Source organism: Chenopodium album, chromosome 25 (assembly GCF_948465745.1).
Source record: "Chenopodium album chromosome 25, dcCheAlbu1.1, whole genome shotgun sequence".
Classification (NCBI taxonomy): domain Eukaryota; kingdom Viridiplantae; phylum Streptophyta; class Magnoliopsida; order Caryophyllales; family Amaranthaceae; genus Chenopodium; species Chenopodium album.
The window spans coordinates 1,079,655-1,103,496 of NC_137858.1; the positions used below are offsets into that span (position 1 = coordinate 1,079,655).

The window sequence follows — 23,842 nt, forward strand, 5'->3', positions numbered from 1 at the left end:
TGAATATAATTAAATCAATTACAATTTTATATTATAAATGGCTATTATTCCAACTACCATAGTTCACATTACAAATTATTACACGTAATAACCCTTCATACATGACATATTTTTATATTGTTACTCGTTAACACCGTGTTGAAAAATTAATTGTTATTTTATGAATTATTTTGTTCTTTCTCAATTAATTATTATTGTATGTTAATAACATTCAATAATTTATATGAGCATATGATTCAGCTGGTAAGTCTGATTTAACTTTGTTTTATATTATTTTATTTAATATATTTAAATACGGAATATTGTAATCCAAATTGGACACCATGGAGTAGCTTCCTACGGAGTAAGTAATAAATAGGCATTCGTTGTATCTTCGAAATTGTACCTATAAAAAATAAAATGGAATATTACACCACTTTACTATCACTCCTCGCAACCCTCATAACCATCATCCAAATCTCAAAAATATTGTTTGGTAAATCCAAACTACCTCCAGGACCAAAACCATGGCCTATCATAGGCAACATCCACAAGCTCGGCGACAAACCTCATCATACTGTCGCCGAGCTTGCAAAAATCTACGGTCCTATCATGAGTCTTAAGTTAGGGAGTAAAACTACAATAGTTATATCATCCCCGGAAATAGTCAAAGAAATGTTCCTTAACCATGACTTAGCCTTTTCTAGTAGGAATGTCCCGGATGTTGCTAGGGCTGAAAACCATTTTAAATTATCCATGGTTTTTCTCCCGGTATGCCCCAAATGGCGGACCCTACGAAAGGTTGCAACTATGCAATTGTTCACCAATCAACGACTTGACATGAGTCAGGATATACGGCACAAGAAGGTGAAAGAGCTAGTTGAGTACGTACAACAATGTTGTGACAAGGGTGTGCCAGTCGATATTGGTATGGCGGGGTTTACTACCTCGCTAAATTTGTTGTCAAACACATTTTTCTCGATGGATTTGGCTAGCCATAGCTCTTCGAAATCGCAAGAGTTTAAGGATGTTGTTTGGCATCTGTTAGATTTGTGTGGTAAGCCTAATGTGTCGGATTTTTTCCCATTAGTTAAGAACTTGGATTTGCAAGGAGTGTTGAAAACAATTACGATTTACTATAAAAAGTTGATGACAATTTTTGAGGAAATTATTGATGAGAGGTTGAAAGATCCAATGAATGTTAAGGATGATGTTCTAGGCACCTTACTCAAGCTTGTTGCGAACAATGAATTGAGCCTTGATGAAGTCAAACATCTACTTGTGGTAACAACCTTTTTTTTTTTTTTAAATTTAAAGTTATATTTTACTCCTTCTGTCTCTTTATTAATGTTCACTTTCTATCATTTATTACTCATATAATAGAGAGAAAGTGGACATTAATAAAGAGACGAAGGGAGTAGCAAATAATTGTCATGTTTTACCTTACGAAGTATATATATTTAATTACTTATTTGTTTATATATGTGTATTGTGGATTAAAAACTCATTGAAATGGAGAAGAGTCATCACATGGCATGCAGGTAGATAGACAGACTAAATTAATTAAGAACATTTTTTAATTGAGTAATGGATTTGTATAAACTTGTATATTTCGTTTAATTATTTACTTGCTTATAGTACCAATTTGATTTTGACAATATTTACATACATCACTTTTACATTTTTATAAAACTATTTAAAATCAATTGTTATTTATGTAACATGTTATTGAGTTTTTATCAAAATGTATTTTAAGAATGTCAACTTTTAAATTATTTTAAACTTCATAATTAAATATTTTATTGTCAAAATTGTGTGTGGATTGGAAAATATGTCCAATCATAAAATGGTCGTATGCAACACTAAATGCTTTTTGTACAACTTATTAGAATCTATTATTATTGAATGACATATAAAAACTATTTACAAGTCACAATAATATATTTTGCTTTTTTGTGCTTAGGATCTATTTGTAGCGGGAACAGATACAACCTCTAGTACATTAGAGTGGGCGATGACTGAAATTTTGCGCAATCCAGAAGTGCATCAAAAGGCTCATATTGATATGGAAAAGGTAATAGGGAAGGACGAATCTGTTCAAGAATCGGATATCTCAAAACTATCATATCTCCAGTCAATCGTGAAAGAAACACTCAGATTGCACCCACCTGCTCCATTTTTGATCCCTCGCAAGACTGAGAAGGAAGTGCAGCTACACAATTTTATAGTGCCTAAGAACTCAACTATATGGGTCAATTTATGGTCGATTGGCCACAATTCAAACGTATGGGCAAACCCTGAATCGTTTTCTCCCGAAAGGTTTTTGGATAGAGAAATTGATTTCAAAGGACGATTTTTTGAGCTCATACCCTTTGGGACAGGAAGACGAATGTGTCCTGGAATGCCACTTGCTTATAGAATGACACATCTGATGTTGGCAACTCTTCTTCATTCATTCAATTGGAAGTACGTTCACGGAGCAAGTCCTCAAGATAAAAACATGGAAGAAAAGTTTGGGCTTACTTTGCAAAAAGTCGAACCACTTCTAGCTATTCCACTTTCTAAATGATTGTTATTAGTACATACTAGTTTAGAACCCGTGCTATGCACGGTTTTAAAATATAATAATACTTTCATTATTCGTTTATCAAAAAATGTATAAAACGAAACCATTTTTAGTAAAAAAAATATATATATAAAAAAATGTATAATAAACATTATATTGTGATATGATATTTTATAGTACAAGTAATGTGAGAAGGATGGCGTACGGAGTAATAATAATTTTTTTTTATTATAATACTGTACTATACTTTATAATTCTATTTAGATTATTATGGTTGTGCATTATTTCCTTCCCTAAATATAAGGGTAAAAGTTAACAAACTTCATTTAATAACAAAAAAAAAAATAAAAAATAATTAGAGGGAAAATTTTTTATGACGTAATGACAAGTGTGCCTCGGAATAATGTTTGGGGCTACTTTAGTATTCCGTATATAGTATAGATAGATGGATAGGTAATAGCGTGTATTTTCCTTTTAAAAAAAAAAAAAAAAAGCACATTTTTTTATAAAAAAAATCAAATATAAATAATGATTTTAGTCGTGGGCCTCGTGGCTTACTACAGAAGTATATCGTAATTCAACAACCAATCCGTAGTCAACCTTCAAAAAGGAAATGCAGTTCTCATTATTCTATTCTTTACCTACTCATCATTAATACTTCGTATCATGTTTAAACAATTCAATAATTAGAGCATATTATTATTCAGTACAGTATTATACTTTGTACTCCGTACTTTATATTTTCCCTCACTCAATCATAGCTAGCGTGTTTAATGGAGTACAATTTAATAATTCATATGATTAGATTTCATTTTAGTCCATAAATTGATTTTAATATATTTTTTAAAAAATTAAATTATAGCGTGTTTAAAACAGAGTTATGAATTGGAGTAAACTTCCTGGCACCGGTCATGCATTACTATTACGTCAATGCAGGACAGTTTTCAAATGGCTACAATAAAATTGTGGTAATTGTAACCGAGTAAATCTCAACCCTCCAATTAACAAAATTCATCACATTCATCCATTTAGTTGACTTTAAAATACACCTATTAAAAAGATAAAAATTAAAATAAAATAAAATAAACAAAATTTCATCTTTTTTTAATATCGGAAAATTTAGTTGAAGGATTAAACTTATACAGAGTAATGATCTATCTTAATTGATGTTTTCATGGATTTATTACCTTTAACATCAAATGATTGATTTCTTGAAAATTAGAGACAAATCTCACAATATTTATATCTTTATCTTCATTTTTTTCCTCCCTTTTTTCTTACGGAGTATTTTCAATTATGGAGGCTGATTCAATTTTTTTATAAATTTGATGCAAAGTTATTGTTAACAAACCAAAAGCAAATGTTGGTTTATTGTAATGGAGATCGAAGAATCGTCAATGGCAAGGGGCAAAGTTTCAGTTTTTTGGTTTTAGAAACTGAAAAACAGTTTGTTTTAATCATAATCAAGAAGATTTTTTTTTTTTTTTTCATTTCTTGGTCAAAATTGAAGTCAATTGAATGAATGGGCAAGATTGATTATTTAAAATATAGGGTCAAGATTAAAACTAATTACAATAACCACAATTTTATTGTATCCATTGAATAGTCTTGCATATGATATGTTATTTCAATATTTCCCAATTATCCCTAAAAACTCAACTATTTGGGTCAATTTATGGTCAATTGGTCGTAAGTCAAATGTAAGGCCAAATTCCAAATTGTTTTCTCCTGGAAGGTATTTAAATAAAGAAATTGATTTTAAAGTACGAGTACAACATTTTGAACTCATGCCCTTTGGCACAGAAAGGCGAATGTGTCTTAACAGATACTTCGTACTTCGTATACCACTTGGTTATATAGGATGACATATTTAATGTTGGCTACTCTTCTTCATTCTTTCAATTGGAAGTATGGGCATCGAGCAAGTCCTCAAGATATAGACATGGAAAAAATGTTCGAGCTTACTATGCAAAAAATCAAACCACTCCAGGCTAGTCCACTTTTTGGATGATTGTTCTCTACATCTATTTTTTTTTTATTTTTTGAGGACTCTACATATTAATCTTAGCTAAGAAAGTATGTGGTTTTATAGTACTTTTTTGTTTCATTTAAATTACAACAAATGTTATATTGATATGTTTAATTAAAAAAAATATTTAAACAATACGAAGTATTCCCTCCGTCTCTAAATTACATTCCTCTTTCTCTCTATTATGTGAGGAATAAATGCTAAAAAGAGAAATGTAATTTAGGGACGGAGGGAGTACTAATAAGTAGAGAAAGATTTGAAAGGAAAGAATGGACTTGTATTATTGACTGTTAAAATATGAAAAATACATGGTCCCAATTCCCAAAAGATCACGATCATGTTGTTCATATCCACACACTTTGCCAGTAGCCTATCAGTTTTCTTTACTCCTTATCTTCGCGATTCTTCCATTTGTCATCTTCATTTATTATAATTATAAAAAAAATGTGATCTAAATATATGGTAGTTACATGTAATAAAGTCCCTTAAATATTTGTGACAATATAAATGAAACTTTTAGCCGTGTTAGATTGTTACATCAATGGGGCAATATTACACCATTGCCTTGTTCCTCCTCATCGTCGTAACCACTATTACCTTCCTTAAAAATTTGTTTAGCAAATCCAATAAACTTCCTCCAGGACCAACACCGTGGCCTATCATAGGCAACATACTTAAGCTCGGTGACAAGCCTCATCGTGCTGTCGCCGAGTTATCAAAGATATATGGTCCCATTATGACCCTAAAGCTAGGGAGTATCACTACGATAGTGATATCATCCCCGGAAATAGCCCAAGAAATGTTCCTTAAACATGACTTGGAATTTTCGGGTAGGGCTATAACTGATGCTATGAGGGCAATTAACCATGATCAATTTTCCATGGTTTTTCTACCAATATGCCCAAAATGGCGTAACCTTAGAAAGATTGCGACAATACACTTATTCACTAGTCATCAACTTGATGCTAGTCAGGATTTACGGCTAAAGAAGGTAAATGAGTTAGTTGAGTATGCGCGACAATGCAGTGAATCCGGCCTACCAATTGATATTGGTAAGGCCGCTTTTGTTACCACGTTAAATTTGTTGTCCAACACAATTTTCTCAATGGATTTGGCTACACATGTTTCTTCGAATTCACAAGAGTTTAAGGATATTATTTGGACCTTGTTGGAAGAGGCCGCGAGGCCTAACGTTTCGGATTTTTTCCCGCTCGTTCGAGACTTGGATTTGCAAGGTGTGTTGAGAAGGGCTACGGATTACGCTCACAAGTTGTTAGGAATTTTTGAGGAGATTATTGATGAAAGGTTGAGAAATCCAAATGATGCAAAGGATGATTTCTTAGGTACTTTACTTAAGCTTGTTGATAACAACGAGTTAAGCCTTGATGAAGTAAAGCATATGTTCGTGGTAAGTAATACTCCCATTTTATCTCACTTGTACTTTTCCTTAGCTTCTACTTTTTTTTTTTCAACAACTATGCTTCATGATTAAATTTAGTTGGTGAATAAGTGTTAGATTATTTTTTTTATTTTTATTTTTTTAAAAGAGGTATTTAATGTTAAAAAACACATCTTAACAAAATTAGTAAATTACCCATTTTTATTAGCATTTTGTGAATTTGTAGTCAAATCTAACATGATATTTTAGAAATATTCATTCATTTAGAATTTATAGTCACATTTAACTTTGTTTACTATGCCCCGTAAAAATGTTAAATATTTTGAGCTTTGATCTAATTTTTTTTTTTAGATAATGTACTTGGATAGTGCATGTGTGTCAGTGTCATTGGTGTAACTAGGTTTTTACTATAGTGTTACAAATACTCCTCTTTCAAATGCCACATTTTTATTTATGTTTGTCCTCAAATAAGTGCCACAATTGGAATTGAACTGAACCTTATATATACGTTAATTTTTTAGTATACCTACACATCTATCATTCACTCAACTATCATTAAGTACTGAAGTTGAGGTGGTGGAGTATTGACATCACACCCGCGCCCACCTCGTATTCCTTAGGTCTAACTGTCTAGGGATCAAATTTAATAGGACTCATGTGAGGGATTACCCCTATCATACCCCTATCTCTCCCCCTAATTAAACTAAGCCCCCTTCTTCTTACAATAAATAAATAAATAGATAAACCTACCTTAAGTATTCATTTTCGCCTATACTCTTCCTTTGTACTTCCTCCGTTTTCTTTTACTTGCAACACTTTCCTAAAAAGGAAATGTCACAATACTTGCAACACACTATAAAAGGAAAGTTACTTTAGGGAAAAATTATACTATTTCCGTCCCTTAGTTAAAACACATGGCCCACTAAATTACACTCCTAACAACCACTCATCCTATTTTAAAGTTTATTATATCATGTAAACCCCACATTTCTTAATTATCGTGCTAAAGGGTGTGTTGCATCTAAAAGAAAACGGAGGAAGTATATAATGTCTTGTTTGTATTAATTACAAGTACATTGATATTGAGGGCGTAAAAAAGCGTAACACAACTAAGAACGAAAGTAGAAAACAATATGACATTGAGCCACAAAAAAAAAAAAAAAAAAAAAAAAAAAAAAAAAAAAAAAAAAAAAAAAAAAAACAAATCATAAAGAATAACACTAGAAGACAAATACTAGTAGATGACTTGAAATTGGAATGATTGAAAGCAACAACGAATTTATGATATTAAAGTACTCATACTTTTTTAAATCTTTGTCACTTATACTAAGAGATTAATGGGTCGGGTTAGGTAAATTATTAGACGCGGTTACTGGAAGGTTTGGATAATTGGTGTTATGGGTCAATATCAAGTTATTTATATACATATCTTTTTGTCATTATTAGGATTTGTTCACGGCAGGGACGGATACAAGCTCTAGCACACTGGAATGGGCAATAACTGAATTACTACGGAATCCAGAAAAGATGAAAAAAGCTCAAACTGAATTAGACCAAGTTTTTGGCAAAAATGGGTTTATTCAAGAATCTGATATCTCAAATTTACCGTATATTCAAGCAATAGTGAAAGAAACTTATAGATTGCACCCACCAGTGCCATTTCTGATACCTTACAAAGCTGAAAAGGTTGTGGAACTAGACAAGTTTTATGTACCGAAAAATGCACATGTGTGGGTGAATGTATGGTCTATTGGTCGTAATCCAAGTGTATGGACAAATCCGCTTGTGTTTTCACCGGAAAGATTTCTAGACAAAGAAATCAATGTGAGAGGTCAACATTTTGAGCTTATACCCTTTGGAGCAGGAAGAAGGATATGTCCAGGTTTGCCATTGGCTTATAGGATGGTGCATCTAATGTTGGCTTCACTTCTTCATTCATTTAATTGGAAATATCATGGCACAGAAAGTTATAAAGATATAGATGTAGAAGAAAGGTTTGGCATTGCACTGCAAAAAGCTCAACCACTTCAAGCAATTGCCCTTCCTAGGTGATCATACATCTTAATATTGTAGAATTGATATAAACCCAAATTTGGTTAATTATGTAGCAGTTATTTATTCATTTATTTTGGTGAAGAAGAGGGGAAGATTTGAAAAAGAAAAAATAGACTTGCATTATTTAAATATGAAAAGGTAACATGGTCCATTCAATATTAAAATTGTTCATCCATACACTTGCCTGTACACGAAGCACACGATATAAAGAGGCCAACAATATAAATTACAAGTAACATTATTTTAAAAATCTAAAATTACATCCCTTATACTATTATACAAGTATTAAATAAAATGGGTTTGGTAGCAATAATTTTAGAATAGCTTGTTTAACGATTTTGGTCAGATTTGGTATAGGTCACTTTCTAGCTAGCAATCTAGGCATTGCTTTAAAAAAAAAAAAAGCAATAATTATTTGTAAGGTAAGGAGAAGAGCCCTAACGGACTGAAACCTCTCACAGTTCAACCCGATCCAGATTACGAGCTATACACTATGGAAGTGGGGATCGGAGAAGGGTAAGGGAATCCGATCCCCACCCCAAAGTGCATCTAATGGGGCTTAACAAACCTTACCACTATAGATTGGTAGATCGGAAAAGCAATGAATATGAATGATTATTTTGGTCATATCAAAATTGTATTGTACTAATACTGTTTAGCATTGCATGTTCCGATCCAATTAATAGGATAAGTCATTCTTGCTCATTATGTCACAATAATGTCAATTTATGGAAAAGACATATAATTGAAGGGCAACTGATCTATATAAAACACTTTGTATAAAATACATGGCTCTAATTATTATTTATGCATCATGTTGGTTATTAGGAGTTGTTCACAGCAAGGGCAGATACAATTTCTAACACATTGAAATAAATGGGCAATAACAAAAAGATGAAAAAAGCTCAGATTGAGTTGGACCAAGTTTTTGGTAAACATGGATTTATTCAAGAATCTAATATCTCAAAGCTAAATCTTAGCTTATATTCAAGACATTTTTGATACCTCACAAATTAAAGCTGAAGGATATGTCCTGGTTTGCCATTGGCTTATAGGATGGTGCATCTAATGTTGGCTAAATTTCTTCGTGCATTCAATAGGACATGTTTGGGTCCAATTGGGCCTAGTCATTAAATGATCCAATTAAAAGCCCAAGGTCAAGGTTCAACTCTCCAATTATGCTAAAGTTAAGATCAGTCCACAAGGCAAGTCAATTGGGCCAAGGCCCACTTCTCCTATATATGCCAAGGTATAAAAGCCATCAATATTACATTTGTACATTCATTCACATACACACAAAGCCTCAAGCAATTAATTCTCTTGCATAGCTTTCTCTCCACACATTGTACTGACTTTAGCATCGGAGGGGCCTTCCTCGGCAACACCCCCGAGGCTAGTTTACGTGTGTTTGCTGTGCAGGAAATCCTCGGCCCAACATCATTTGGACCGAGCCCAGTCTTCACCATTTCACTGGACCTTCGGCAAGGTCCCATTGTTTTCACCCGAAACAATTTGGCGCCGTCTGTGGGGAAGACTTTCAAAAAATCTTTAAGCCAATTTCAATCGTTCTACCTCAATCTTAGTTCCAATGGCTAAGAATCGCAAGAACAAAAACGACGGTGCTTCTCCTCTGAGAAAGTGCCGAAAGTCACTAGGAGGGGGTCCCTCGGAACGCCCCACTTCTAGCCTGTCTCCTCCTCGGGATAGGAGCCCCTCCGCGGGACCCGACTCTCATGAGGAGCCTAGGGAGAGATCCGAATCTCCTATCATCCATTCCAATCATCCGCCGAGCCCGCCTCGGTCAAATGAGGACAACCAGTCCAGTCAAAGGACCCAATCTCATGCCCGGAGCCAATCCCGGAGCATTCGCACCTACTCTCGCTCTCAGCCGAGGACACCCTTGACAGGGCCCAACTCGGAGGAGGTAGCGAGAGCCTTAGCGGTCCTCATGGAAGCCATGAAGGCCCAGAACATGTCACCTCCACGCGACCGAACCCCTTCGCAAACCAGAAACCAGCGGAGGTGCCTCGGCCAGGAGGGGGGGAAACTCTCCTCTTTCAAGGAGCTTGGCGAATGGGAGGAGGATACCTGGAGAACCGAGAGGGAGAGAAACAGGAACTCTCACTTCTTCAGGGAGTCTTCCATTCAGCTCACTACGAGCAGAACCCATAAAAGCAGCAGTTCTGCCTCTCGGCCAGAAACTGCTCGCCGAAGCGTTCACGACCGTCTCGGCGATAGGGAACGGAGCGTGCACAGCCGCCTTTCCTACCCTGTAGCCGAGGCCCAGACCTCCCAGCCAGGGACGAAAACCACTTCTACCTCTCTGAGAGGGCGGAGCGCGGTCCCTTCGGCTGGGAATAAGGGCAAGGCCGTAATGCTGCCCTCCAGTTCTCCATTCGAGCAATGGATACTGGAATCTCATGTGCCGACGGTTAAAATCCCGTCGCACATTACTTATGATGGAACTTCGGATCCGAAGGACCATATTGCCTCATATGAGGCTCACATGCATCTCTGCCCCAGGTCCGAGGCGACTTGGTGCAAGTATTTTCCAACCACTCTCAAGGGGGTCGCGCAAGCGTGGATCTCCAAGGGAGTTAAAGAAGGCTCAATTACTGGGTGGGACGACTTGTCCTCCAAGTTCAAGAGCAAGTTTTCCACGGCAAATCGCCGAGAGAAGACTACTGCAGAGCTCATGGGACTGCAGCAAGGTGAGGCCGAGAGCCTCCGAGACTATCTGACTTGCTTCAGCAACGAGTCATCCAGCATTTCTCAGCTGGACCAAGGGCTGACAGTTTTCGCCCTTCAGCACGGTCTCAGAACTGGGCCGTTCTCCGACTTCATGGTCATGAATTCACCCAGGACCTTAGAGGAAGCATTGAATGCTTCGGATAAATTCATCCGAGCTGAAGAGTGGAACAAAGCAAAAACCCAACCTCAATCTGGGGGAGGGAAACAAAAACAAGCACCCTCGTCTGAAGGCCAAGGCCAGAAAACAAAGGGAAAGGTGAAAGCCTCGGAACAACCTTCGGCCGACGAGTCGAAGAAAGAAAAATCCGCTCCTTTCGCGGGCAGATATGAATCATACACTCCGCTCTCTCTTCCGCGCGCTAAGATCTACAGTGTGACGAAGGAGGAGCAGAGTTACAGAAAGCCGAGACCACTCCCCGAGTGGTATCAGCGAAAAAATAAGAATCAGTGGTGTGAGTTCCATGAATCGCCGGGACACAACACTGAGGAGTGTATCCAGCTGAAGGACCAAATCGAGAACATGGTCCGGAAGGGATACTTGAAAAAATATATCGCGGATCACCGCGAGAAAAAAGAGGCTGAGAAGTCCGAAAAAGACTCTCGGCAAGAAATCGACTTCCCCCGAAAGAACAGCAAAACTGCGGAGGGAAAATTCCCTCCAATCCATGCTATTTCGGGAGGAACATGCTCTCGGAGGGAGCGCAAGCGTCACCTCAGGGCTCTGACCCACCAGGTGAATCATGCTGATATTCAGCCACCCCAATCACCGGTACCGAACATGACGTTCACAGCCGCTGACTGCCGGGGGGTGACGTACCCTCACGAGGACCCGTTGGTGATCATCGCCACGGTGGCCAACCACGACGTCAGCAAAGTTCTAGTTGACGGTAGTAGCGGAGCAAACATTTTGTTCCGAAAGGCCTATGATCAAATCAAGCTGAAGCCTAAGCACCTTACGCCGATATCCTACCCAGTATCCGGATTCAATGGGGCTTCAACTTATCTTGATGGGAAGGTTCTACTTCCTGTCACCATCGGCTGCGACGAAGCAGCTAGGAATGTCATGACCGAATTTTTGGTCATCGACGCTCCTTCAGTGTACAACGTGATTTTGGGGAGACCCATAATTCACGAGATTCAAGGGGTCGTCTCAACTTATCATCAGCTGATGATTTACGTTTCAGACGCCGGCTTCCCCGAAAGGATCCAGGGCAGCCAAAAGGAAGCCCGATGGTGCAACTACCTCAAGCCATCCACTAGTCGCCCAGACGACGACGACGAGGATGAGGAGGAGAAAGGAAAAGAAAGAGAGCCAAGCACAAAAAAGCCGAAAGGTCTAATTGCTTCGGCCCAAGGTTCTGTACCCAAAGAAAAAGGGTCAGAAAAAGAAAAGGCTAGCTCTTCATCTGAGCCGAAAGACTCAGAGAGCCAGCCAAAGAAGAAAAAGTCTGGGACGCCTGCTGATATAGACAGCAGGCCAGATTGTGAAGAGTCCAGTCCATCAACAATGGACCTGGACCAGCAGACTAAAACGGTCGAGTTGACCGAAGGAGATGCTGAGAAATGTGTAACAATCGGGATGGACCTCGATCCAAGCACCCGTTGTGAACTTATTCAACTCCTTCGGGACAACAGAGATGTGTTTGCTTTCTCGGCAGCCGATATGCCTGGGATAAGTCCAGACCTCATCTCCCATAAGCTTAACGTCGACCCAACGTGTCGGCCAGTCAAGCAAAAGAAGCGGAATTACTCCGCAAATAAGAACCGAGACATCGCAGCCGAGGTCAAAAAATTGCTGGACGCAGGCTTCATCGAGCCTTGTCAATATCCAGAATGGCTGGCAAATGTGGTGATGGTTCAGAAGGCCAATGGTACCTGGAGAATGTGCGTTGACTTCACGGACCTAAATAAGGCTTGTCCGAAGGATTTCTATCCCTTGCCGAGAATCGATCAGCTAGTCGACTCGACGAGTGGCCACGCCTTGCTTAGTTTCATGGACGCATTCTCGGGGTATCATCAGATCTTCATGCACCCCGACGACCGAGCAAAGACGGCATTCGTCACGAACGCCGGGGTGTACAATTACAAAATGATGACTTTCGGATTGAAAAATGCGGGGGCGACTTATCAAAGGCTGGTGGATCAGGTTTTCGCCGATCAAAAAGGCCGAAACATGGAAGTTTATGTTGACGATTCAATCGTCAAAAGCAAAAAATCTGAAGACCATGTTAAGGACCTGGCTGAAACCTTCGCCACTCTAAGAAAGCATCAAATGAAGCTGAATCCGAAGAAGTGTGTCTTCGGCGTGAAGTCAGGGAAATTCCTTGGATTCATGGTCAGCAAGAGGGGGATTGACGCCAATCCCTCCAAAGTCAAAGCAGCTCTTGATCTTCCTGAGCCGAAAACAAAGAGGGACGTTCAGCGGCTCACCGGAAGAATGACAACCCTTTCGAGGTTCATTTCTAAAGCTTCGGACAAGGGACTACCTTTCTTCAAAGCCTTGAAACTCCCAAAAACAAAAGAGCTTGTTTGGGAAGAAGAGCAAAACGAGGCCTTCAAGCAGCTTCGGGAGCATCTAGCTCAGCTCCCAACTCTGGCTAGTCTAGTGGAGGGGGAAACTTTGTATCTGTACGTAGCTGTTAGCCCAGCTACCATCAGTGCAGTGCTGCTGAGGGAAGAAAATAAAATTCAGCAACCGATCTACTTCGTCAGTCACACTCTGACGGATGCCGAGACTCGTTACCCTCTACTCGAAAAAGTTGCCTTTGCAGTAGTGGTAGCTGCTCGGAATTTGAGGCCCTACTTTGATTGCCATCAGATAGTGGTCTTAACTGATCAGCCGCTGGAAAAAGTTCTCGGCAAAGTTGAAAAATCTGGTAGGCTGGCCAAGTGGGCTTTCGAGCTCACTGAATTCAGCATCAGCTACCAGCCGAGAACAGCCATCAAGGCTCAAGCTCTAGCGGACTTCTTGGCCGAATGCTCGTACCAAGAGACGTTAGACGATGAAAAGAAAATCTGGACCGTTTTTACGGATGGATCCTCCACCGTAAATGGTTCGGGGGCAGGGGTAGTGATAACCTCTCCCGAAGGCAAATCCTTCGAGTATGCACTCAAATTTTCTTTCAAGACTTCGAATAACGAAGCTGAATATGAGGCAGCAATCGCGGGCCTAGAACTGGGCATCTCTCTGGAAGCCGAGCATGTTTGTCTGAAAACAGACTCTCAGCTAGTTGCATATCAGATCGGTGGCAGCTACGAGGCCAAAGAGCCCTCCATGATAACTTATCTTGCCAAGATCAAATCAGTAATTGCAAAGCTGAGGACCTTTGAAGTGCAGCTGATCCCAAGGGGTCAGAATGCTCAAGCCGACGCACTCTCCAAACTTGCCAGTTCAACCCTCGCCGAGCTGAACATGTATATGTGGAGGTGCGCCGAGAAAGAAGTGTCGACGAAGCACCTGAAGTATGCTGCGCCGGCCCAGAGCCCAGCTGGATGGACCCCATCCTAGCTTTCAAGCTTCGGGGAGAAATTCCCGAAGATAGAATTTTGGCCTCCAAGCTGAAGAGAACTAGCTCAAGGTTCATCGTCTTCAGAGGAGAGTTTCTGAAAAAGTCCTTCTCAGCCCCATTGCTGAAATGCGTAGGACCAACAGATGCAGATTACATCCTTCGGGAAATTCACCTCGGCATCTGCGGAAACCACATTGGGGGAAGGACCCTAGCCCACAAGGCATTGAGGGCCGGATACTACTGGCCCACCATGATCTCGGACGCTAAGGAGCTGGTCCGAAAATGCGAAAAATGCCAAAAATTCGCACCAGTCATCCATCAGCCGGCTAGAGACCTTCAGCCGATCCTAAATCCGCTTCCATTTGCCCAATGGGGGTTGGATATTTTGGGGCCCTTTCCAGATGCACCTTAACAAAAAAGATGGTTAATAGTCGGCATAGACTATTTCAGCAAATGGATTGAGGCTGAAGCAGCTTCGAACATCACCGAGCAAACTGTCAGGAAATTCATCTGGCATAACATTATCACTTGCTTCGGTATTCCGAAGGTCTTTGTTTTCGATCATGGGAGGCAATTTGATAATTTACCGCTGAGGCGGTACACAGACCAGTTCGGCATCAAATTGGCATATTCAGCAGTTTGTCATCCACAAAGTAATGGCCAAGCCGAAGCTGCAAATAAACAGATCCTCAATGCTTTGAAGAAAAGGATTGAAGATCAAAAGTCTAAGTGGATAGAGGAGCTTCCAGGAACCCTCTGGTCACTTCGGACAACTGAAAAAGAGGCAACGGGCTATTCACCCTTTGAGTTGGTGTATGGTGCCGAAGCCGTTCTTCCAGTGGAGATCGGTTCTGAAAGTTTAAGAGTGCACCACTTCTCGGCTGAGAACGAGCAACTTATGAAGGAATCCCTTGACTTCCTTGACGAAGTGAGAGACTCAGCCCGAGACAGAATGGCTGCTTACAAGCAGAGAATCAGCAAATTTTACAACCGAAGGGTCCATGCAAGGCCTCTCAAAATTGGAGACCTTGTCCTTCGGAATGCTGCTGCAGTTCAGAAAGGTCGAATCCATGGGAAACTCTCAGCTGCATGGGAGGGACCTTATGAAATTTATGATGAGCTTCAGCCAGGGACATACAGACTTCGTCAGTTAGATGGAACTGAGCTGAAAAATCACTGGAATGCTGATGTACTTAAGAATTATCATGTGTAAACCCTTCGGGGCATAGCAATCTTTGTAAGTACATTCTGAGTTATTAATGAAAGGCTTCAGAGCCACCATTCCTATTATTTTTGCAACTTTTTATTCTTTCAAGTTTTCTTCATTCTATCTACTCTTTAAGGGTTTTCATTCAGCCTCGTCTGAAACCTTCGCCTTCGGGTAACTGGGTTTCAGATTGCTGACAAACTCGTCTTTTTAAAGAACTCTGGTCTTTCAGCTGAAGTTAAACTTCAGTAAGACTTGTTCTCCAGAGACATGAGCCCATGGACAAGTCTGGGATATTGCCTTAGCTGAGCCTCGTATCCCAGAGAGCCATTATCTGAAACATTGCCTTCAGCTGGCCCTGTGTTTCAGATATCCATTTTTAAAGATAGAAAGAAAACCAAGGATAACGGCAACTATTAGAAAATTTTTATTCAGCCTCGTCTGAAACCTTCGCCTTCGGGTAACTGGGTTTCAGATTGCTGACAAACTTGTCTTTTTAAAGAACTTTGGTCTTTCAGCCGAAGTTAAACTTCAGTAAGACTTGTTCTCCAAAGACATGAGTCCATGGACAAGTCCGGGATATTGCCTTAGCTGAGCCTCGTATCCCAAAGAGCCATTATCTGAAACATTGCCTTCAGCTGGCCCTGTGTTTCAGATATCCATTTTTAAAGATAGAAAGAAAACTGATTCAGTAATCCAAAGACCTGAGTCTTCAGATTACTAAGGGGGGCAAGAAGCACTATCAGTGCAAGTTTATCTTCAGCAGAATTCTTCGAGCTGAAAGCTTTGTACTTAGCAAATTTTTGCGAAGTTTTTGTGAAGTTTCTCAAGTTCAGAAACAGTAAAGCATTCAAAATAAGACAAAGTAATTGAAGAAAAATGCATCGGATAAAGCTCAAATGCTCAGAAAACGAGCTACAAAGTTCAGACTGTTCAAAGGACATAATGAAACATCGGCAGCCACCCACAAGCGGAAAAATACAGCTGTCGAAGTACATGCAAAAACAGATAAAGCAGTTTGTACATCAAGGCAAGCTGAAGCAAAAAACAAGGCAAAAAATTTCAGAAGCGGCAAGTCTAAAGTTGAGCGCATGATGAACCGCAAGATTCTGAAGACGACTGCCCGAGTTCCTATGCTTCAGCCCGAGGATCAGACTGATCAGCAGTGCTAGGTCCCATGGTGGCTTCAGCTCCAACAGCAGATGAAGCAGGCTGTGCACCCTGCTGAGCCTCCCTTTCCTGTAACACCCCAATAATTCTCTCTTAAGAACCTGTGAGAAACCTGTAAATAACCTGAGCAAATCCAAGAGAATTACTGGTGTGCTACCGCCACGTGTTCAAACGTTAAGGCTATTACAGAAGTTAGCAGCGGAAAACCAAAACAGTTTAAATAAACCTCAAAGCAAAGTATTTAAATCAAAATAAGTATTACAAGTTGGAACCTTTAAGGCCCTTATTCAAAACCCAAAAGTAAAAGTAAGTAATTAAAATTCAGTGTTAAAACAAACTTAGACCAAGAGAAATAGTGTCAAATAAAATCGAGTTAAATAAAATCAAACTTGCAAGAAATGCGAAAACAAGCAACCAACTCTCTACTCAAGATCCCACAACCCTGATGAATGCTGCATGTGAGAGAACCTGTGGTTATTCTGCTCCCCAATATTACAAGTGTAAAAATTGGATCGTCACAGGGCCATTTGAAGGCGAAGGCCATGACCAAAGAAGGACACACACACAAAAGCACGCAATCAGCAAAGCTGAGTACATACAAGCTGCAAAATAAAATAAGGAAGTACTTAACATGCTACTAATAAACAATCATACGTATAATTAGATCACAAACTCAACACACGACTCGATTATTTAATTTATTAAGACTCCACTAGCTAATAGTAGCTAACTCATTTTAATTTATTCATTGGATTTAGCAATAGACAAGGTTGTCCAACCCATGTCCCATTTGGAACATCAATAAAGAAAAACCCCATGCCTCCTTTCGGAAACATCAATAAACATCCAACGACCACGGGCGCGACTCCGTGACCGTAGTTAGTATGAGATCTCACCTAACTCCTAGTTTTATAAAAAAAAAAGTATTTGAAATAAGAGACTCGTAGATCAGACGGCCTCGAGAAAAGTACACGGCTAATACCCCATGTACCCCAACCCCTGATTGTCATTACTCCAGAAGTGCACCAATCCAGAGTTTTATTGCTCATCCATCTTGCACTTTACGTGATTTACAGGTTTAGACTTGGTGATGACTCACATGCATAACAATTCAATCAATCCAATATCAATTCAATCAAGTAAAACAACTTTTCAACTTCAATTCTTGATTTATTAGTGGCAAGCAACATTTATTATTCATTCCTTTACTACCTCGGTGTATAAACACCTTGAGTGCATAAGGCACCCCAAACTCTTAACCTTGTCTTATAAGACATGAACCATTCCTTTACTCATCCTATTTCATTAAATCATGAATGAGTAATAATTGAATCATTTCACTAATCACATACCTTTGCCTCTAAGCATACCTTGCATAATTAGTACATAACCAATAATTGCAATAATAAATAATGCACATCAAATGAAATTCACAATGTATAACCATACAATTTAACCCAGTCATCCCTAGACATGGTACTAAGTTCTCGATCCATCCTTAAACATGCATCTAAAAGCAAGGTTTTGTAACTTGTACGTACCTTGAGTAAACAATTCGATTGGCCACTTTAAAGACTAGAAATCACCTTCTACAAAGTCCTCTCCTAAACCAAATAATAAAGAATAAATCAATACCAAAGCAATTAAAATTACAGCAATACTAAAGTATTTAAAAACCTCTCAAACCATTAAAATAAAGTCCTTAAATTAATCCAATTAGCCAAAACTAATAGTACAACATCCCAACTACAAGTTTAGGTGTTAAAATCATGAAAATATAGTGTTTAATATAAAATTCCAGCAACTTTAAAGTAGGTAAATAAATCTGAAAATTTAGTCTAAGTGTATAAAATAACCCCATAAGCATCAATACTTGAAAATATTGTTATATAGCAAGTTAGTGTGTTAAAAACCCAAAAATATGCCAATTTAATGTAATTAGAGGCTTCAAAATAAAAAGTATGAAATCTGAAAATTTATACTTGAGGTTGTAATTTAAAGTTCAAAGCTTTTTAATCATAAAATACCCACAATAATTATTTTATAGAATTAGAAGCATTAAAACATGAAATTAACATACTTTGCTCACAAAATTAAAACTTTAATAATCTGAAAATTTATATATAAACAAAATAATGATACTTTGATGCAATTTAAACATAGAATAATTTGGTAACTTGATTAGTACGTTATCAAGCCCTAAAACATGAAAAAAAAAAGTTTTAAACCCTAAATTATACAACATATATAATCTGAAATTTTATATAATAAATTAGACATGCTAAAACTTATAAATTTATAATCTTTTATACTTCATATGTATAATCAAACCATAATAATAACAATTTAAGAACAAAGATTAAAACTTGAATTGAATTAACAAAAGGAGGAGGAAAAACCAAAAAGGAAAAAGAAGAGAGAAGGGGCGGCTGCAGGTGGCTCGGTGGTGGCAGCGGCGGCAGCGGCGGCTCGGTGGTGGCAGCGGCGGCAGGGAGGTGGTGCTGCTGGCGGCAGCACTGTAGCAGCAGGTTTGTTGTTGTTTTTTTTTTTTTTTTTTTTGATCGTGAAAGCAGTAGGAGGAGAGGAGGCTTTTCTTTTGTTTTTTTTTTTATGTGAGAATTGAGGGAGGAGAAGGAGTATAAGGGTTTTTATTTGGGCTTTAGTTTCCTAATTAGATTAGGAGTAGTATTTGGGTTTTGGGTTATGTTAGAACTACTAGTAAATTAATAAAAATACACTAGTTTATTTAAATCCTTCCATAAAAATAATTTAATTTATGAAATTACCATAAATATAATTACAAGAATAACATATAATTAAATTATAATTAAATTAAAATGTGGGGGATTACAATCTACCCCTCTTAAAAGAAGTTTCGCCCTCGAAACTTAACCCAAAAACCATAATTTTTCAAAATCGTTCAAACTTTTTGTGTTTTGTATTGCTGTAAATTGCTTGCTTCTTAACAAACATACTTAACAAATCGGACTTTGTACTCAATGAACTCATATTTGGCTTAAGTGTACATACTTTTATTGTATGTAAACGCAATAATAATGCATAATGATAACCAAAAACATGCAAAAACGTGCAAAATCAAGCAATAAATGGTATAATTAAGGTAAAAGCGCGAAATTACATCGCATTCTTCCCCCCTCAAAAGAAAAGAGTTACGCCCTCGTAACTCACCTCGTCAAATAACTCGGGATACTTGTTCCTCATTTCTTCCTCGGCCTCCTAAGTGGCTTCTTCATATTCCTGATTAGACCAAAGGACCTTCACTATCTTCACATCTTTGTTTCTAGTACTGCGCACTTTGTGATCTAGTATCTTTACTGATCTTTCTTCATAAGTTAGAGACTCATCTAATTGAATAGTCTCCGGTTGCAAAACATGGGTTTCACTAGGCACGTACTTCTTTAGCTGGGAAATGTGAAACACATCATGCATTTTCTCAAACTCCATTGGCAAAGCCAATCTGTAAGCCACCTTTCCCACACGTTGGAGGATTTCATATGGCCCTACATACTTAGCACTAAGTTTCCCTTTCTTGCCAAATCGCATCACACCTTTTGTTGGAGAAACTTTCAGAAAGACCTTGTCCCCAACATTAAACTCATCATCTCTCCTCTTCAAGTCAGCATAACTTTTTTGTCTATCTTGTGCTGCCTTGATACGCGACTGGATTAGTCTCACCTTGCCCACCATATCCTCAATGAAATCTGTACCCAAAGTAACCCGTTCACTGTAGTCATTCCAGCAAACTGGACTTCTGCACTTCCTTCCATACAATGCTGCAAAAGGTGCCATCTTGATGCTTGCATGGTAACTGTTATTGTAGGAGAATTCTATCAAAGGTAGGTGATCCTCCCAACTTCCTTGGAAATCTAAAGCACAAGCTCGCAACATATCCTCCATAGTTTGGTTTGTTCTCTCAGTCTGACCATCTGTTGCAGGGTGAAAAGCAGTACTCATCTTCAATGTTGTCCCAAGGTTCTCCTGCACTTTTTGCCAAAACTTTGATAGAAACCTCGAATCTCTATCTGACACTATGTCCTTAGGAACTCCATGCAACCGAACTACATTCTTCACATAGACACTTGCTAACTGCTTCTTTTTCCAGGTCTCTTTGATAGGAATGAACATCGCTGACTTAGTAAGTCTATCCACAATCACCCAAACCGTGTCATTCCCAGAACGAGTCTTGGGTAGGCCTGTCACAAAGTCCATGGATATAGAATCCCACTTCCATTCCGGTATCTCCAAGGGTTGTACTTTTCCCATGGGTCTCTTGTGATCTATCTTCACCTTCTGGCATGTCAGACACTTGGATACAAACTCAGCTACCTCTCTCTTCATATTCGGCCACCAATAGAACTCTTTCAAGTCCTTATACAACTTATCTCCCCCGGGGTGAACTGAATAAGGTGTATTATGGCACTCCTCCATGATTTTTCTTTTAATCTCCTCGCACTTCTGTGGTATACACCATCTCTCTTTATATCTCAGACTCCCATCCTCATGAATCTTGAATTCAGTCTCCGCACCACTAGTCACCCGATCCCTAATCTTCTGAAACGACTCATCCTCCAGTTGCTTTTCCCTAATCTCCTCAAATATGGTAGGTTGGATGGTTAAAGCACTCAGTAATCCCTCTAACTCTCCTTGATTGATAACCTCAAGGTTCAGTCTCCTCATATCTTCACACAACTCATTAGCCACAATTAAAGCATTGACATTATGACTCGACTTTCTGTTAAGGGCATCAGCAACTACATTTGCCTTTCCCTCATGATACTGAATGTGGACATGGTAGTCTGTGAGGTACTCTAGCCATCTACGTTGCCGCATATTCAAGTGATCTTGGGTGAAGATGTACTTTAGGCTCTTATGGTCTGTGAAGATCTTGCAAGAAACACCATAAAGGTAGTGCCTCCAAATCTTCAAGGCAAACACAACAGCTGCAAGCTCCAAGTCATGGGTAGGGTAATTGACCTCATGTTTCTTCAGTTGTCTCGATGCATATGCGATAACCTTTCCATTCTGCTGTAATACACATCCCAAACCATGCTTCGAAGCATCACTATACACTTCGAATCCTTCTCTCCCATCAGGCAATACTAGCACTGGTGCAGTAGTCAATCGCTCTTTGAGGGTTTGAAAAGCTGACTCACAACTCTCATTCCACTCAAACTTACTTTGCTTCTTCATAAGGGTAGTCATGGGTCTAGCTATCTTCGAAAAATCCTTAACAAACCTTCTATAATACCCAGCTAATCCCAAGAAACTACGAACATCAGTCACATTCTTAGGTGTTGGCCACTCACCTACTGCCTTAATCTTCGCAGGATCCACAGATACACCCTCTTTCGAAATGTAATGCCCCAAAAATGCAACTTTCTCCAACCAAAAATCACACTTAGAAAACTTAGCGTACAACTTGTTCTTTCTAAGGGTTTCAAGGGTAGTTCTCAAGTGCTCAGCATGTTCTTCCTCATTCTTCGAATACACCAAAATGTCATCAATGAATACAACCACAAACTTATCCAAATACTCATGAAACACTCGGTTCATCAAGTCCATGAATATGGCTGGTGCATTGGTTAACCCAAAAGGCATGACAGTAAACTCATAATGCCCATATCGAGTTCTAAAGGCTGTTTTTGGAATGTCTTTATCTGCAACCTTCAACTGATGATACCCCGATCTCAAATCAATCTTCGAAAACACACTTGCCCCCTTTAGCTGGTCAAACAAGTCATCTATCCTAGGTAAAGGGTACTTATTCTTCACAGTCACATTATTCAGCTCTCTGTAATCAATACATAGCCTCAAGCTTCCATCCTTCTTTTTCACAAATAACACAGGTGCTCCCCAAGGTGATGCACTAGGCCTAATGAACCCCTTGTCTAACAACTCCTGTAATTGAGCCTTTAGCTCACTCATCTCAGCTGGTGCCATCCTATAAGGTGCTTTTGAGATAGGTGCAGCTCCTGGGACTAAATCAATGGTAAACTCAAGTTCCCTCTTAGGTGGCATTCCTGAAATCTCTTCTGGAAAAACATCTAAAAACTCATTCACAATGGATACATCCTCCATCCGCCTACTCTCACTCATACTCAAATCTTGGACACAGCAAAAGTACAATGGACATCCCTTACTCACTAGCTTCTTGACCTTCAAAGCAGAAATAATCCCAAAACCCTTAGGCTTCCCTAAACGTCTATATGACACCGTCTTACCCAAAGGATCTCTCAACTGCACCCTCTGCATCTCACAGTCTATCTTGGCCTTGTACGAGCTCAGCCAATCCATCCCCAAAATTACATCCAAATCCCCTAGATTAAACTCAATAAGATTCGAAGGAAAGATAGCTTCTCCTATTTTCAAAGGCAAGCCTTTGAATATTCTATTACAATGGACAAGTTTGCCAGTAGGCAGACTAACCGACACATCAACATGACTGGACTCAGTTAAGTTTAATTTGCGCACAACAGAAGTAGAAATGAAAGAGTAAGCTGCTCCAGAGTCAAACAAGGTGTTGACAGAGGCAGAATGAATAGAAAAAGTACCAGTAACTACATCTGAGGACCTCTCAGCTTCTCCCTTGCTCATCACAGTCAAGCGTCCGGGAGTGTTGTTTCTTGCCTGGTAACCATTGTTGTTGTTGCCTGAGTTGTTGCTGCTGTTGCCAGATCTGTTGTTGTTGTTGCTACCATTGCCAAACTTCCCATTCTGACCATTTCCCCTGTTCCCCTGGTTGTTGAAATTGTTAGGCCTCTGTTGAGTGTTCCCACCATTCCCACCATTTCCCTGTTGTTTCTGTTTGGTGTAACACTCATATTCCCTATGCCCCTTCTTGTTACAGAACCGACAAGTCACTAAATTCCCATCACAATCTCTCCCAGGGTGGTTTCTCCTACACCTCTTACAATGGTAGGTTCTCTCTCCGTTGCTAACAGTAGAAGAGTTGCTAGCAGTTTGGTCACCTCTATCAAATGAGTTCCCATTCCTAGGCCTCTTATAGCTACTTTGGTGCTCTGGTCTCCCAAAATCCTTCCTCTTTTCCCCGGCCTTGGCAGTCTCTCCCACACTCTTAGAATTTAGGTGGTACATGTGGGCAGCTCTCTCATATACCTTATCAAGTGTTTTAAATACTTTTCCAGCTAGGTCTTTT

General features: G+C 39.2%; 2 protein-coding genes across 2 annotated transcripts; both read left to right on the forward strand.

Moving 5' to 3' along the window:
- Positions 1–399: 399 nt before the first annotated feature.
- LOC145615503 (cytochrome P450 monooxygenase 76AD131-like) lies at positions 400–2,548 on the forward strand. The gene is made up of 2 exons (XM_081670578.1): positions 400–1,263; positions 1,943–2,548. Exons 1-2 carry the CDS (start codon positions 400–402, stop codon positions 2,546–2,548), a joined length of 1,470 nt encoding a protein of 489 aa, XP_081526704.1.
- A 2,516-nt stretch (positions 2,549–5,064) lies between these two features.
- LOC145614131 (cytochrome P450 76AD1-like) lies at positions 5,065–8,364 on the forward strand. Its single transcript, XM_081669130.1, has 2 exons — positions 5,065–5,982; positions 7,420–8,364. Exons 1-2 carry the CDS (start codon positions 5,116–5,118, stop codon positions 8,023–8,025), a joined length of 1,473 nt encoding a protein of 490 aa, XP_081525256.1. The 5' UTR covers positions 5,065–5,115; the 3' UTR covers positions 8,026–8,364.
- Positions 8,365–23,842: the final 15,478 nt, after the last annotated feature.